The sequence below is a fragment of the Perognathus longimembris genome, chromosome 14, assembly GCF_023159225.1.
Source record: "Perognathus longimembris pacificus isolate PPM17 chromosome 14, ASM2315922v1, whole genome shotgun sequence".
Taxonomy (NCBI): Eukaryota; Metazoa; Chordata; class Mammalia; order Rodentia; family Heteromyidae; genus Perognathus; species Perognathus longimembris.
This window is the reverse complement of record NC_063174.1, coordinates 33,343,490-33,355,293: the sequence shown is the minus strand read 5'-3', so window position 1 is coordinate 33,355,293 and position 11,804 is coordinate 33,343,490. Positions and strand designations below refer to the sequence as shown.

At 42.4% G+C, this 11,804-nt stretch overlaps 1 protein-coding gene across 1 annotated transcript; it reads right to left on the bottom strand.

Moving 5' to 3' along the window:
* Positions 1 to 5,759: 5,759 nt before the first annotated feature.
* Positions 5,760 to 10,682, bottom strand: Akap5 (A-kinase anchoring protein 5). Its single transcript, XM_048362068.1, has 2 exons — positions 10,575 to 10,682; positions 5,760 to 7,767 (listed from the first exon to the last, which is right to left on the bottom strand). The coding sequence occupies exon 2, from the start codon at positions 7,539 to 7,541 to the stop codon at positions 6,225 to 6,227; it is 1,317 nt and encodes a 438-aa protein (XP_048218025.1). The 5' UTR covers positions 7,542 to 7,767; positions 10,575 to 10,682; the 3' UTR covers positions 5,760 to 6,224.
* Between the last annotated feature and the right edge of the window lie 1,122 nt (positions 10,683 to 11,804).

The window sequence follows — 11,804 nt, the reverse complement described above, 5'->3', positions numbered from 1 at the left end:
TCTTACCTCCAATTTACCACCAGAAAACCAGAAGTGGTGCTATTTTTTTTTGGTTGTGGGGCTTGAACTCGGGGCCTGAGTGCTTGTCCCTGAGCTTTGTTGCTCCAGGCTAGAGCTCTACTACTTTGAGCCATAGCACCACTTCCAGTTTTTCTGATGGTTCATTGGAGATAAGTGTCTCATGGGCTTTCCTTCCCAGGCTGGCTTCAAACCATGATCCTTGAAGCTCAGCTTCCTGAGTAGCTAGGATTACAGGCATGAGCCACCAGTGCCTGGCTACAGTGAAACTTTTGGTAAAGGTAAGTTGTATTACCAGTGTGATCTTATTTGAAAATTAACATAATTTACCACACTCCTTCCAAAAGACACAGATAAATAAACATGAGCTAATATAGCATTTATTCTGTATTAAGAATCAGTACATAAGTTAATTTAGCTTGAAAATGTTTCCTCTACAGAGCATTGTTTAATATTAGCATCTAATCCACAGTAATATAATACTGGTTTTAATGCTAAATACAAAATGGGATGCTTACCTTCATAATCACGCATCCACTTAACATTTTGACAAAGAACTACTATGAATATGTAACATTTGCAGGCCCTTTTCTGCCTCTAGTCACAAATCAGAATGCATACACTATGTAGAAGCCGAATGCTTTCAAAATGGTGTGGTGTTCAGATTCTCACCCGCCCAAACCTAGAAAAAAACTAATTGCTCTCTTATTACCCTCCACTGAGGCTTGTGGTTCTGCACCTGTCCCAGCTTCTGTGGTCAACAACCACCCCCTGGAAGGAGAATGCAGAGGGTGGGACCCATTAGCATGTTTGGCAGGTTGAAACAAACTGAATTAAATCAGGGAACCCAAATGTCATGTAAATTCATTCTAACAAAGTAATTTTTTGTAACTAAATAAAGATCATTACACCCCCCCCCCAAAAAAAAGAAAAGACTTTCCAGCCAGACAATGGTGGCTCACACCTGTAATCCTAGCTACTCAGGAGGCTGAGATCTGAGGACTTAGGTTTGTAGCCAGCCTGGGTAGGAAAGTCCATGAGATTCTTATCTCCAATAAACTACTCAGAAAAAGCCAGAAATGGCACTGTGGCTCAACTGCTAGAGCTCTAGCCTTGAGCACAAAGAGGCTCAGTGCCCAGACCCTGAGTTCAAGCCCTAGGACCAGGAAAAAAAAGACCATAAAATTTACTATGGATTGAAATTTGAACAATAAGAAACTTTATGTCATATAATAAAAACATCCTAAGAATTTGAACCTAAAGAACTCTAAAACTAGCTGGGCACCAGTGGCTCACACCTGCAATCCTAACTAGACAGGAGACTTAGATTTAAGGATCACAGTTTAAAGCCAGCCCAAGCATACAAATCAGAGAGACTCTTATCTACAATTAACCAGCACAATGCCAGAAGTGGGGCTGTGGCTCAAGTAGTAGAGCACCAGCCTTGAGCTAAAAAGTTAAGCAAGAGCCTGAAGCCCTGAAGCCCTATTGGCACACGCGCGCGCGCACACACACACACACACACACACACACACACACAGCCCTCTAAAACTTAAAATGACAATATTTTTTAAAATACAGAAATGTCAGGCAGAGTAGTCAGACCCTGGCATATTTAATATGAGATGAAATTAGAAAGGAGATTTTTAATTATTTCAATAAAGCTGATATTAAAAGCATGTTTTCAAACAACATGATTCTAAAGTCTAACAATTATTTTTAAAATTCTGCTTGTTAACCCCTAAAAAAATCTTAACTATTAAAAAATAAGGCAACTTGAAGTTAGAAATTTATGGATGCATTACTTCTGGACTACATGCAGAAGCGGGATTTGATTGGCATCCTGCCCCAATCCCTATCTCTAACATTCTATAGCAAGAAGCCTACTCAATATATTGGTGAAGTAATCTCTCAGAAGTAAATGGAGAGGTTCTAAGGTCCCACTAAATAGTAGACCAATTAAGATCATCACAGTCTTCATGCTGTCAAACACATTACCTTCAAAGAAAATTATTCAGACAGCTTTTCTGAAGAATTCATTTGTGCCACATGCTTATTATTCTTTGAGGTGGAGGAGTTGGTAGGGCACATAATTTGTTTCAAAGTTCTATTGTTTTTCTGCTACCTTTACTTAAATGTTACCAGGAGGTACTATTTTTATATCCTATAAAGTGCTTTGAAAAAATGTTAAGTGAATAGTGCTACATAAAACCAAAGAGAATGTGCATTTTTCTCTGTGTTGTAAAGAAGCAAAGGAAATGTTTTTGACTCTTAAAAGGGGAAAGATAATATGCTGAGAAAAATCAACTAAGGTTTTAAGTCTACCAGCTTGTAAAACAGCTCAAAGAGAAAACAAATAGTAGCTAATAAATATTCATTAAAAGCAGTGTTTATATCATAACAGTTAAACTTAATATCGAATTTAAGCCTTTTAAGTCATCATTTTGATGTCAACTGTATGGAAGCTGAATCAGAAACTATTCACATAATGTTTTGTATATAATGTCAAATTGCTTAAAATAAATAAATGCTACTGTGATAAAAATACTTTATGAAGGATTTCTAAAACATCATATATTCTGGTTTATTTCTATAACAAGGAAACGATTTTTTTTGGCCAGTCCTAGGCGGTGAACTCAGGGCCTGAGCACTGTCCCTGGCTTCTTTTTGCTCAAGGCTAGCACTCTGCCACTACAGCCACAGCGCCACTTCTGGCCATTTTCTGTATATGTGGTGCTAAGGAATCGAACCCAGGGCCTCATGTATACGAGGCAAGCACTCTTGCCACTAGGCCATATTCCCAGCAAACAATTTTAATTATCTTAAAATCCACTATAACAGGATTTGGCCATGTAGCAGATATATAAGATTAAGACTAATTAATCTTTGTATTCTGTTTTCAAACTAAAATCCTACTTATTTAATTCACCAGAGAAGACTGAGGAGCAATCACTTAACAATGAATGCTAGCTGAATACACATCTTATTACTATGAAAACAATCATTATGCATTCTAACCAAAAATGTATTTATAAACCACAGTGGATGGGGAAAACCAACCTAGTACTACTTACATAAAATGTTACTTTAACCAGAAAATTCACTGCACATATTTACCTTGTATCTGGTTTTTAAAATCCCAAATAAATATTCCCAAACCTTCCAAAATACTTTCAGAACTGTTAAGTACTGTTCTTTTTGCTCATTCATAAGAGATTACTAAAAATTTACAAAGATATATATGTATATATATACATATATATACATATATATATATATATCCTTGGAGCCATTCTTGTAATAAATGGGTACAGAATTATTCAAAATACTTAAAATGCACCAACCTTTATCAGTTTTTTTTTTTTCTGATCCTGGGGCTTGAACTCAGAGCCAGTGAAACACAGCTCCAATTCTGGATTCTTAGTGGTTAATTGGAGATAAAAGTCTCAAGGACTTTACTGCTGGACTGGCTTCCAATTGCAACCTTAAGATCTCAGCTTCTTGAGTAGCTAGGATTATAGGCATGAGCCACCCACACCTGGTTTAATCAAGTCTTTTTAGACTGTTCATTTTAAAATATAATGTTTGCGATAGCTTTCCTTGTTTATAAGCACCATGTAAAGTGAATCAAAAGAGGGTTTCGTTCTTTGTTCATTTTGGTCAGATCTTGGGGCTTGAACTCAGGGTCTGGTGCTATCCCTGAGCACTCTACCACTTTGGGCCACAGTTCCACTTCCTGTGATTAATTGGAGATGAGAGTCTCATGGACTTTCCTGCCTGTGCTGGCTTTAAGACTTTTTTTCAAGGATGATCAAACAGTGTTTTGGTTTCTTTTTTAATGTCTCAAAGTTATACAATTAAAAGCAATTTGGGGCTCGGAATATGGCCTAGTGGCAAGAGTGCTTGCCTCAAATACATGAAGCCCTAGGTTTGATTCCTCAGCACCACATATATAGAAAAAGCCAGAAGTGGTGCTGTGGCTCAAGTGGTAGAGTGCTAGTTTTGAGCAAAAAGAAGCCAGGGACAGTGCTCAGGCCCTGAGTCCAGGCCCTAGGACTGGCAAAAAAAAAAAGTAAAATAAAAGCAATAGATTTTGGGGGTCATGTGTGTCAAAAGACTCTTTTTAAAAAAATCTTACAAAATTAAAGGGACCCCATTGTAAGCATGGGGATAGGAAAGCCTGGAAAAATACTTTTGCACTTCAGCAGAGAATCTTGCTTATAACATCCATTATTTGGTTCAATGCCTAAGTCAGATTCATTTCTTTTGTCAGAAATCATAATATACATATTTACAGAAAAAAGAAACCATAGGAAAAATTAGCACATATTTCCTATATGCAACCCATAAATAATGCAAGAACTCAGCCAGATCATTTTAAACCATCCAGTGTACATTTTTTCCTCAGAAATGAAGCTCTTACTGTACCATTCATACTTCTTCTATTTTCATGATTCCATTTGTTTCAAGTAATAACACTGTCACTCACTAGGGGACTATGCAACATGAACCCCAAACTGTGAAGTAGGGAGGTGTGCTGTAATAGCATGACCACTGAAGTAGTGAAATACAGCAATCATTGATGTCATTAGCTGCTTCCCTTTAAATAGCTGAATAAAAATGCAAATGAGCCCTTCTCATTTTGGGGTATTAGGCAGATTAAAAACTGTGATGAGAGGGGCTGGGAATGTGGCTTAGTGGTAGAGTGCTCTTGCTTGTCATGCATGAAGCCCTGGGTTCGATTCCTCAGTACTACATAAACTGAAAATGCTGGAAATGGTACTGTGGCTTCATTGCCAAGGCCCTGAGTTCAAGCCCCAGGACAAGAAAGAAGAGAGGAGAGAGGGAGAGAGAGAACAAAATTATGATGAGAAAATTAATTTTCAATAGCCATGTAATTTTTTTGTTTCTCACACACAATAAGTAAAGGCTGTCATTTAAAATAATATAATGGGGCTGGGGATATGGCCTAGTGGCAAGAGTGCTTGCCTTGTATACATGAGGCCCTGGGTTCGATTCCCCAGCACCACATATACAGAAAACGGCCAGAAGTGGCGCTGTGTCTCAAGAGGTAGAGTGCTAGCCTTGAGCAAGAAGAAGCCAGGGAACAGTGCTCAGGCCCTGAGTCCAAGGCCCAGGACTGGCCAAAAAAAAATAAAAATAAAAATAAATAAATAAATAATATAATGCATTAAGTTTTCTCTTTTTCTTTTGTTGCCAGTTCTGGGAATCAAGCTCAGAGCCTGGGTGCTGTACCTGAGCTTTTGTGCTCATGCTGGTGCTCTACCACTTGAGCCACAGATCTATTTCTGGTTTTCTGGTGGTTAACTAGAGCTAAGCATCTCAGAGACTTTCTTCCCTGGGCTGGCTTTGAACCGTGATTCTTAGATCTCAGCCTCCTGAGTATCTAGGATTACAGGCATGAGCCATCAACACCCGGCAATTTGTTTTTAACTTGAGCAGGTAAGCTCACACAAAAGCAGGTCTACACAAGTCTACTGGGCAAAGGGAGGCTGAGGAAGGAAAATACACCTTATTTCCACACTTTTGTACTTGGCAACTATTTGCCTGTTTGAAGGAACTTAGGAACGGCTTTTGTAAGTGACTTGAGCAAGAAAAGAAAACCACTCTTGTATGTCCACTATGCCTCTTCTGCATTCTGTTAAAATGAGAGAAATAGAATATCTTTTTTTTTTTTGAGCTTAGGAGTTTAGCAACTATAAATCATTCACAAAAAGAGCTCACCTTATTCACCACTTTACACGACATAAAAATGCACTGTTAAAAAGAAAAGCTTTTGAAAACTGGGTGCAATGTTAACCTATCCAGAGTTGAGTTATCCAAAGGAAACCAGACTGGTGAAATCAGGGAACAGTAAAGAGCATACAGCATATGAAAGTGCTCAATAAATACATCCTTCCTCAAAACACTCCAATCTCCATATGCTATTTTAGCAACTCCCTATGTGTCACTTTGCACGGCAATCTGTACTGACTTCCTCCAATCCAGAAGTGAATGTATTTCAGGGTCAAGAGTGGTTTATAAACTTTATTCTTCAGCACTTCTGGAGTTGCACTTTTAAGTTCCATGGGTGATAAGCCTTTCATTCCTTACTGAATAAGAAGTGGCACAAATGTGTAAAATGATTTGCTTTTTAAGCTTTTTTTCCTTTTTCTTTTTTACCACTCAGGACATGGAAAATTAAGTCACTGAAGAAGAGTGTTTATTTTATTATCTTCAGAGATCATTTCATTAACCAGCTGTTCAATAGACAACTGGATAGCATTCTTGACGAGCGAAGAGGCCGTTTCTATTAAGAGTATTTCATACTGTTCTGAAGTTCTAACCTCAAAATCACTATCATTATCAAAAACACCTACTTGCTCATTTTCCACTGAAATTAAGAATTGCTTAGGGACATTTTTAGATTTTTTAACGTCAAATTCACTGATTTCAGTGTCAGTGATGATAATAGCAATTGGCTCCATTCTTTTGCTTTCTTCTGATTTGGGTTTTTCAGCACCGATATCATTTTCTTTCAAATCCAATTTCTGGCTCATTTCAGTATCTTTTGGCTTATTCTCCTCCACTATAATCTCTCTACTTTCACTGTCTTTCCAGTTTGTTCCACTTTCTTGGATAGTGTCACTGGATTCTTCCACAATTTGTTGATCTGGAATTACAGGTGGGGGAGGAGCAACAGAAACCACTGGGTGCTGACCATCTGCTCCTGAACTTTCCAGTGGGCTTTCTTTCTGGGATTCAATGCTTTGTTTTTCCTCAGTCACTTCAACTTCCTTTTCAAGGATTACAGTCTCAGCTTGAACAGCTGAATGCCTATTATCTAATCCAAGTTCCACAGAAATCACATTCTCTTCAGGCATTACACTGCTGTTCTCATTGACTTCACAGACTGCCTCATGTGTCTGCAAGACTCCTTCATTCAGTTCTTGAGTTGACTTAGCTTTGATGCCCTGATCCTCTGATTGGGTCTGAGTTTGTATCTCTAAACCTTCAGCCTCTCCCTGGATTTTGATGTTGCAGTCTGAATCTTCTATAATTTTGGAATGATTATTCCTTTGTGCACCTCTGGAGAATCGTAGGCAGGGTATCCGAAGCCTGGATTTTGCCTTTTTCTTTGAAAGAGCAGCATCCTCAGGCTTTATTTCAGGTTGTACTTCAGCCTCAAATGACTTTTGCTGCTTTGAAGAATCTGACCTTTTCCTGCCTGTTACAAGACGCTTGATTGAGGCCCAGGCCCCGACTCTGGGGCGCTGTGGCTCAGAGGAACTTCCTGTTTCTGGGGGATGCTTCCTTGCTGCAGGGGCAGACTCAGAGCTGGCTTTGGCCTTCTGTGCCTTGGTTGTTTTGCCTGTTTTCTTTCTTCTCTTGAAGCAAAGCATGGAGGCTTTTTCCTCCTGTCTCTCATCTTGAGGACAAACTTGTGCTGATATCTTCTCATCCTTATTTTCTACTTGGATTTCAGAGACGGCAGTCTCCATTTTGGTACTACACTCTTTCATTTTCTAGCAAACTCTACTCTTCCTTCAGCAGCCTTTTATGACACAAAGGTGGGCCCTAGGTACAGTTTCTTCCAGGCAAATTCATTCCTTTCATCTACTCCACACGGTTGTTCTAAGTGGTTTCTCCAGTATACAAATGCCTGTGTTTCTATTGCTTATAATTTCTCTTTAACTTCTTCATAAAAGCTCATTACCAGATATATTCTTCCTTTATTTAAAGATCAACCTGATGAGAGAGAAGAAAATGAGATTTCACTTCACCATGAGCCAATTATTGTTAACACAGACTATTTCAATTAAACGTATAAGATTCTACCAAACATGCTTTTCGTGTGAAAATACCTGAAATGACTGAGAATCCAAATTAGGGTTAACTTTTCTTCTAGAAAAAAAAAAGATTTAATCTACTTCATTCTATCATGTTTGTCAAATCGTCATTTTGTACTTCTTGGCAAATCTGACATCAGTTCATGTGTGTGCGTGTACGCACACATACTGCGCTTGCTGGTCCTGGGGCTTGACCTCAGGGCCTGGTACTGTCCTTGAGCTTTTGTGCTCAAGACTAGTGTTTTACTACTTGAACCACAGCTCCACTTCTGGCTTTTTGCTAGTTATTTGGAGATAAGAGTCCTACAGACTTTCTTGCTCTTGCTGGGCTTTGAACCACAATCCTCAGATCAGCCTCCTGAGTAGAATTATAAGCATGAACCTCTGGTGCCCAGGTTGTGCTCTTTATGGATTTCTTATGACTGAAAGTTGCAACTGTAACAAGCAACAACAACACAAAAAAGGACATGCTGTGACTGGGAATATGGCCTAGTGGTAAAGTGCTCGACTCGCACATATGAAGCCCTGGGTTTGATTCCTCAGTACCACATGTAAAAAAGCCGGAAGTGGCGCTGGGGCTCAAGTGGTAGAGTGCTAGCCTTGAGCAAAAAGAAGCCAGGGACAGTGCTCAGGCCCTGAGTGCAAGCCCAAGACTTGCAACAAACAAACAAAAAAGACATGCTGGTAGGTGACTTCATGTAATTTTTTATTACCCGTAGTAAATGATTTTATTAAAGCAAGCTCCTAAGTACTTCAGAGTTTATTCAAGTCCAGCCAAATGATAAAATTGAGCCCCCCTCTCCCACCAAGGGGCAGCTAGCTTGGGGAAAGTGGTATGGCCAGATAAGGTCATAGCCAGAGTTAGAAGTAGAGATTTTGACACTCTAGTGTTCATTTCATTGGACCATAAGGTTCCTGTTCTAAAAATGTATGTTCCATCAAAGAAGTGCTACTTTTTGTACATACTCTTAGGAAAATTTAATGTTACTGCCATTTTCCACTCTTAAATTGCTTGCATAGCTTTGACATTTTCACTTAAGTATCTGCTATTCATCCTTTTCCATCATAAACTAGACACAGTTGGAGGTAAGAGTTAATGATGATGGTAATAGCTGACATTTATTGAGCAATTCTTGTGTATTAGGCAGTGCGGAGTACTTTTTCCATAGGTCTCTAACCTGCACCACAGTGCTGCAGAGTGAGTAGGTGGGGTATTGCCATCTGCAGATGGAGCAGCTTGCCTGCAGTTTCAAAGATAGTAGGTAACAGGGCTCATATTAAACACAAGACTGCTTGCTTCTGAATTCTTTGAAAATGTGAAACTGCAAGAGATCTGTTCATCAAAACAAGGTTTAAAGTTGATAAATGGTCATTTAATTAGCCATAATGTAAAAGCCGTCGACTTATCATTGAATCAAATTAGACTGAGCTCGAGGTATTATAAAACTAGTGTTTGCATTTCACCACTTAGGAGGTTGAACAAGGAGAATAGGAAGCTCAAGGCCAGCCTGTAGGAAATAGTGAAATCATCTCAAAACAAACAAAAGCACCCCTCCCCTCGGCGTGCCCCGGCACGCGCACGTACACACACACACACACACGAGACACCAAAGAAGAGAAGTATGGGTGATCGTCTAACAAAAATTCTATGAATTTAGCTAATATGAATCTTAACTTAGGCAAAGGACCTTCTTTTTACATAAACCTTTGAAGCTTCATTTGGGTAGCCCTTAATTCCATGTGCTGTAGAAGAAACCAGAACCCTGAAAAACCATTTTTACGGGCTTAGGATGGGCATTGCATACTCCATGCCTCTAACAGAAAGATAAGTCATTCCAGCACAACAATAGAAAATATGAACAGTTGCACGAGGCTCTGAGTTCAAGCCCCAATACTGGCACGCGCGCGTGCACACACACACGTCTCTCTACACACATACTTCAGTTAAACACTAGAATCTCAGTTGATTAGAACTTTTTTCCTCTGAATTCCTGCAATTCTCCAGGGCTGAGCATTTTTGTTTTTGTTTTTAAATTAAGCAGAGGGTGTATTGCTAGTACAAATATTAAAATTAGACTACATTTCGAAATGGATAATTTGAAAATAGCTTGAATTACCCTGCTACTTGATTGCGAAGCTCAAGTGAAGGTAATATCGCTCTGTAGAAATTAATAACCGCACCGCAGCCTCGCTGGCCTGGGGGTGGCGGGGACGGCGCCTGTGGACGACGGCAAACTTTGCAGAACGATCGATGGGCCGCGAAGGATGCGCCTTCCACCGAGGGCTGCCGGTGGAGCAGCCCCGCCAGCCGCCCGTCTCCCGCCCACAACACAGCGGCCGCCCCGGACCCTGCGAGCCGCCCCGGAGGAAGCCGGGGCTCTGCTGCCCCAGGAGGAAGGAGCCGCTCCCGGCTCGGCGCCCCTACGGCAGGCTGATGTCGGGGGCGGGGAACCGATCCCCACTTCTCAGCTATCAGCTTTAAAATGATCAGAGCCACAAAGAGTCCCCCAAATCACCGTTCCCCGCCAAGGCTGCGGGCAAGCCGGGCTTGCGGAGGAGCTGAGACGCCCGGCCGACTCCGCGGCTCGAGGTGCGGGGGGGACACATGAGCGGCCACCGGGGGCCCCGGACCGCCAGCCCAGCCTCCCACGCCGACGCCCCGGCGGTCAGCGGACCCGCACACTGCCCGCGAGCCTCTTCGCTTACCGAGAGCGCGGGGTCCCGGGTCAGCCCCGCTGCCAAGGTCGGGGTGCACCCCGGCGTCGGTGGGGAGCCGCAGTGGTGCGGGAGCGAGCGGCGCTGCGCGGCGGCACCGGCACCGCGGCCGGCGGCGCCCCCTCCCCAGCAGCGCGGAGACGACGCGCGGCGGCGCCCGCGCGCGGAGCAGGGGGCAGGGCCGGGGCGGGGGCGGCGCGGGGCGGGGCGGGGATCTTGGGACCCACGCGCTAGCGCTTTGCCCCGCCGCGTGGGCGCAATCTCCACGCTCCGGGTGCGGGGCGCGAACCCCCGGTACGGGCCCACATCAGGGCAAAGACGCAGGAACCACGGAGTCACCCCGCCGGGCGATGGGGAGGAAACGAGCCGCGAAGTGGCAAAAAGCCGGTGTTACAGTGCAGGTGCTCTCTTTATAACCTCCGCCCCCAAGAGTTAATGGCAGGGCAGATATCACATCATTAAGAGCAGAATTCAGAGCAGCAGCGGAGGCTGAGATCTAGCTTAGAGGACTGGGGCTCAGAGCTAGCCCGGCAGAAACGCCTAGGATATTCCATCATCTCCAGTTAACCAGCAAAATGCTGGACTTGGAGGGATGGCTTTACTACTTGAGCCACACCCCCAGTTCAGGTGCGCAAGAAAGCAGACTAGAGCTGGCAGTCTTGAGTTCAACCACCAGTACAGTAAAAACCCTTACAAACAGGTGTGCTCTGTATGGTACCTTTGTAATAGCAATTGAAAATAATTTTTTAAAAGTAATATCTTAGGGGCTGGGAGTGTGGCCTAGTGGTAGAATGTTTGCCTCTCATACGCGAAGCCCTAGGTTCGAGTCCTCAGCACCAAATATATAGAAAAAAAGCTAGAAGTGGTGCTGTGGCTCAAGTGGTAGAGTGCTAGCCTTGAGCAAAAAGAAGCCAGGCACAGTACTCAGGCCCTGAGTTCAAGCCCCAGGACTGGCAAAAAAATAAATAAATAAAAGTGTATCCTAGTCAGGCACCAGCTCATGCCTGTAATCCTAGCTACTCAGGAGGCTGAGGCCTAAGGGCTGCAGTTCAAAGCCAGCCTGAGCAAGAAAGTCCATGAAACTCAAATCTCCAATTAAGCTCCAGAAAACCAGAAGTGGAGCTGTGGCTCAAGTGGTAAAAGTACTAGCCTTGAGCAAAAGAAGTTCAGGGCCCTGTGTTCAACTGGCACTCACACAAAAAAGAACTTCAGGACAACCAA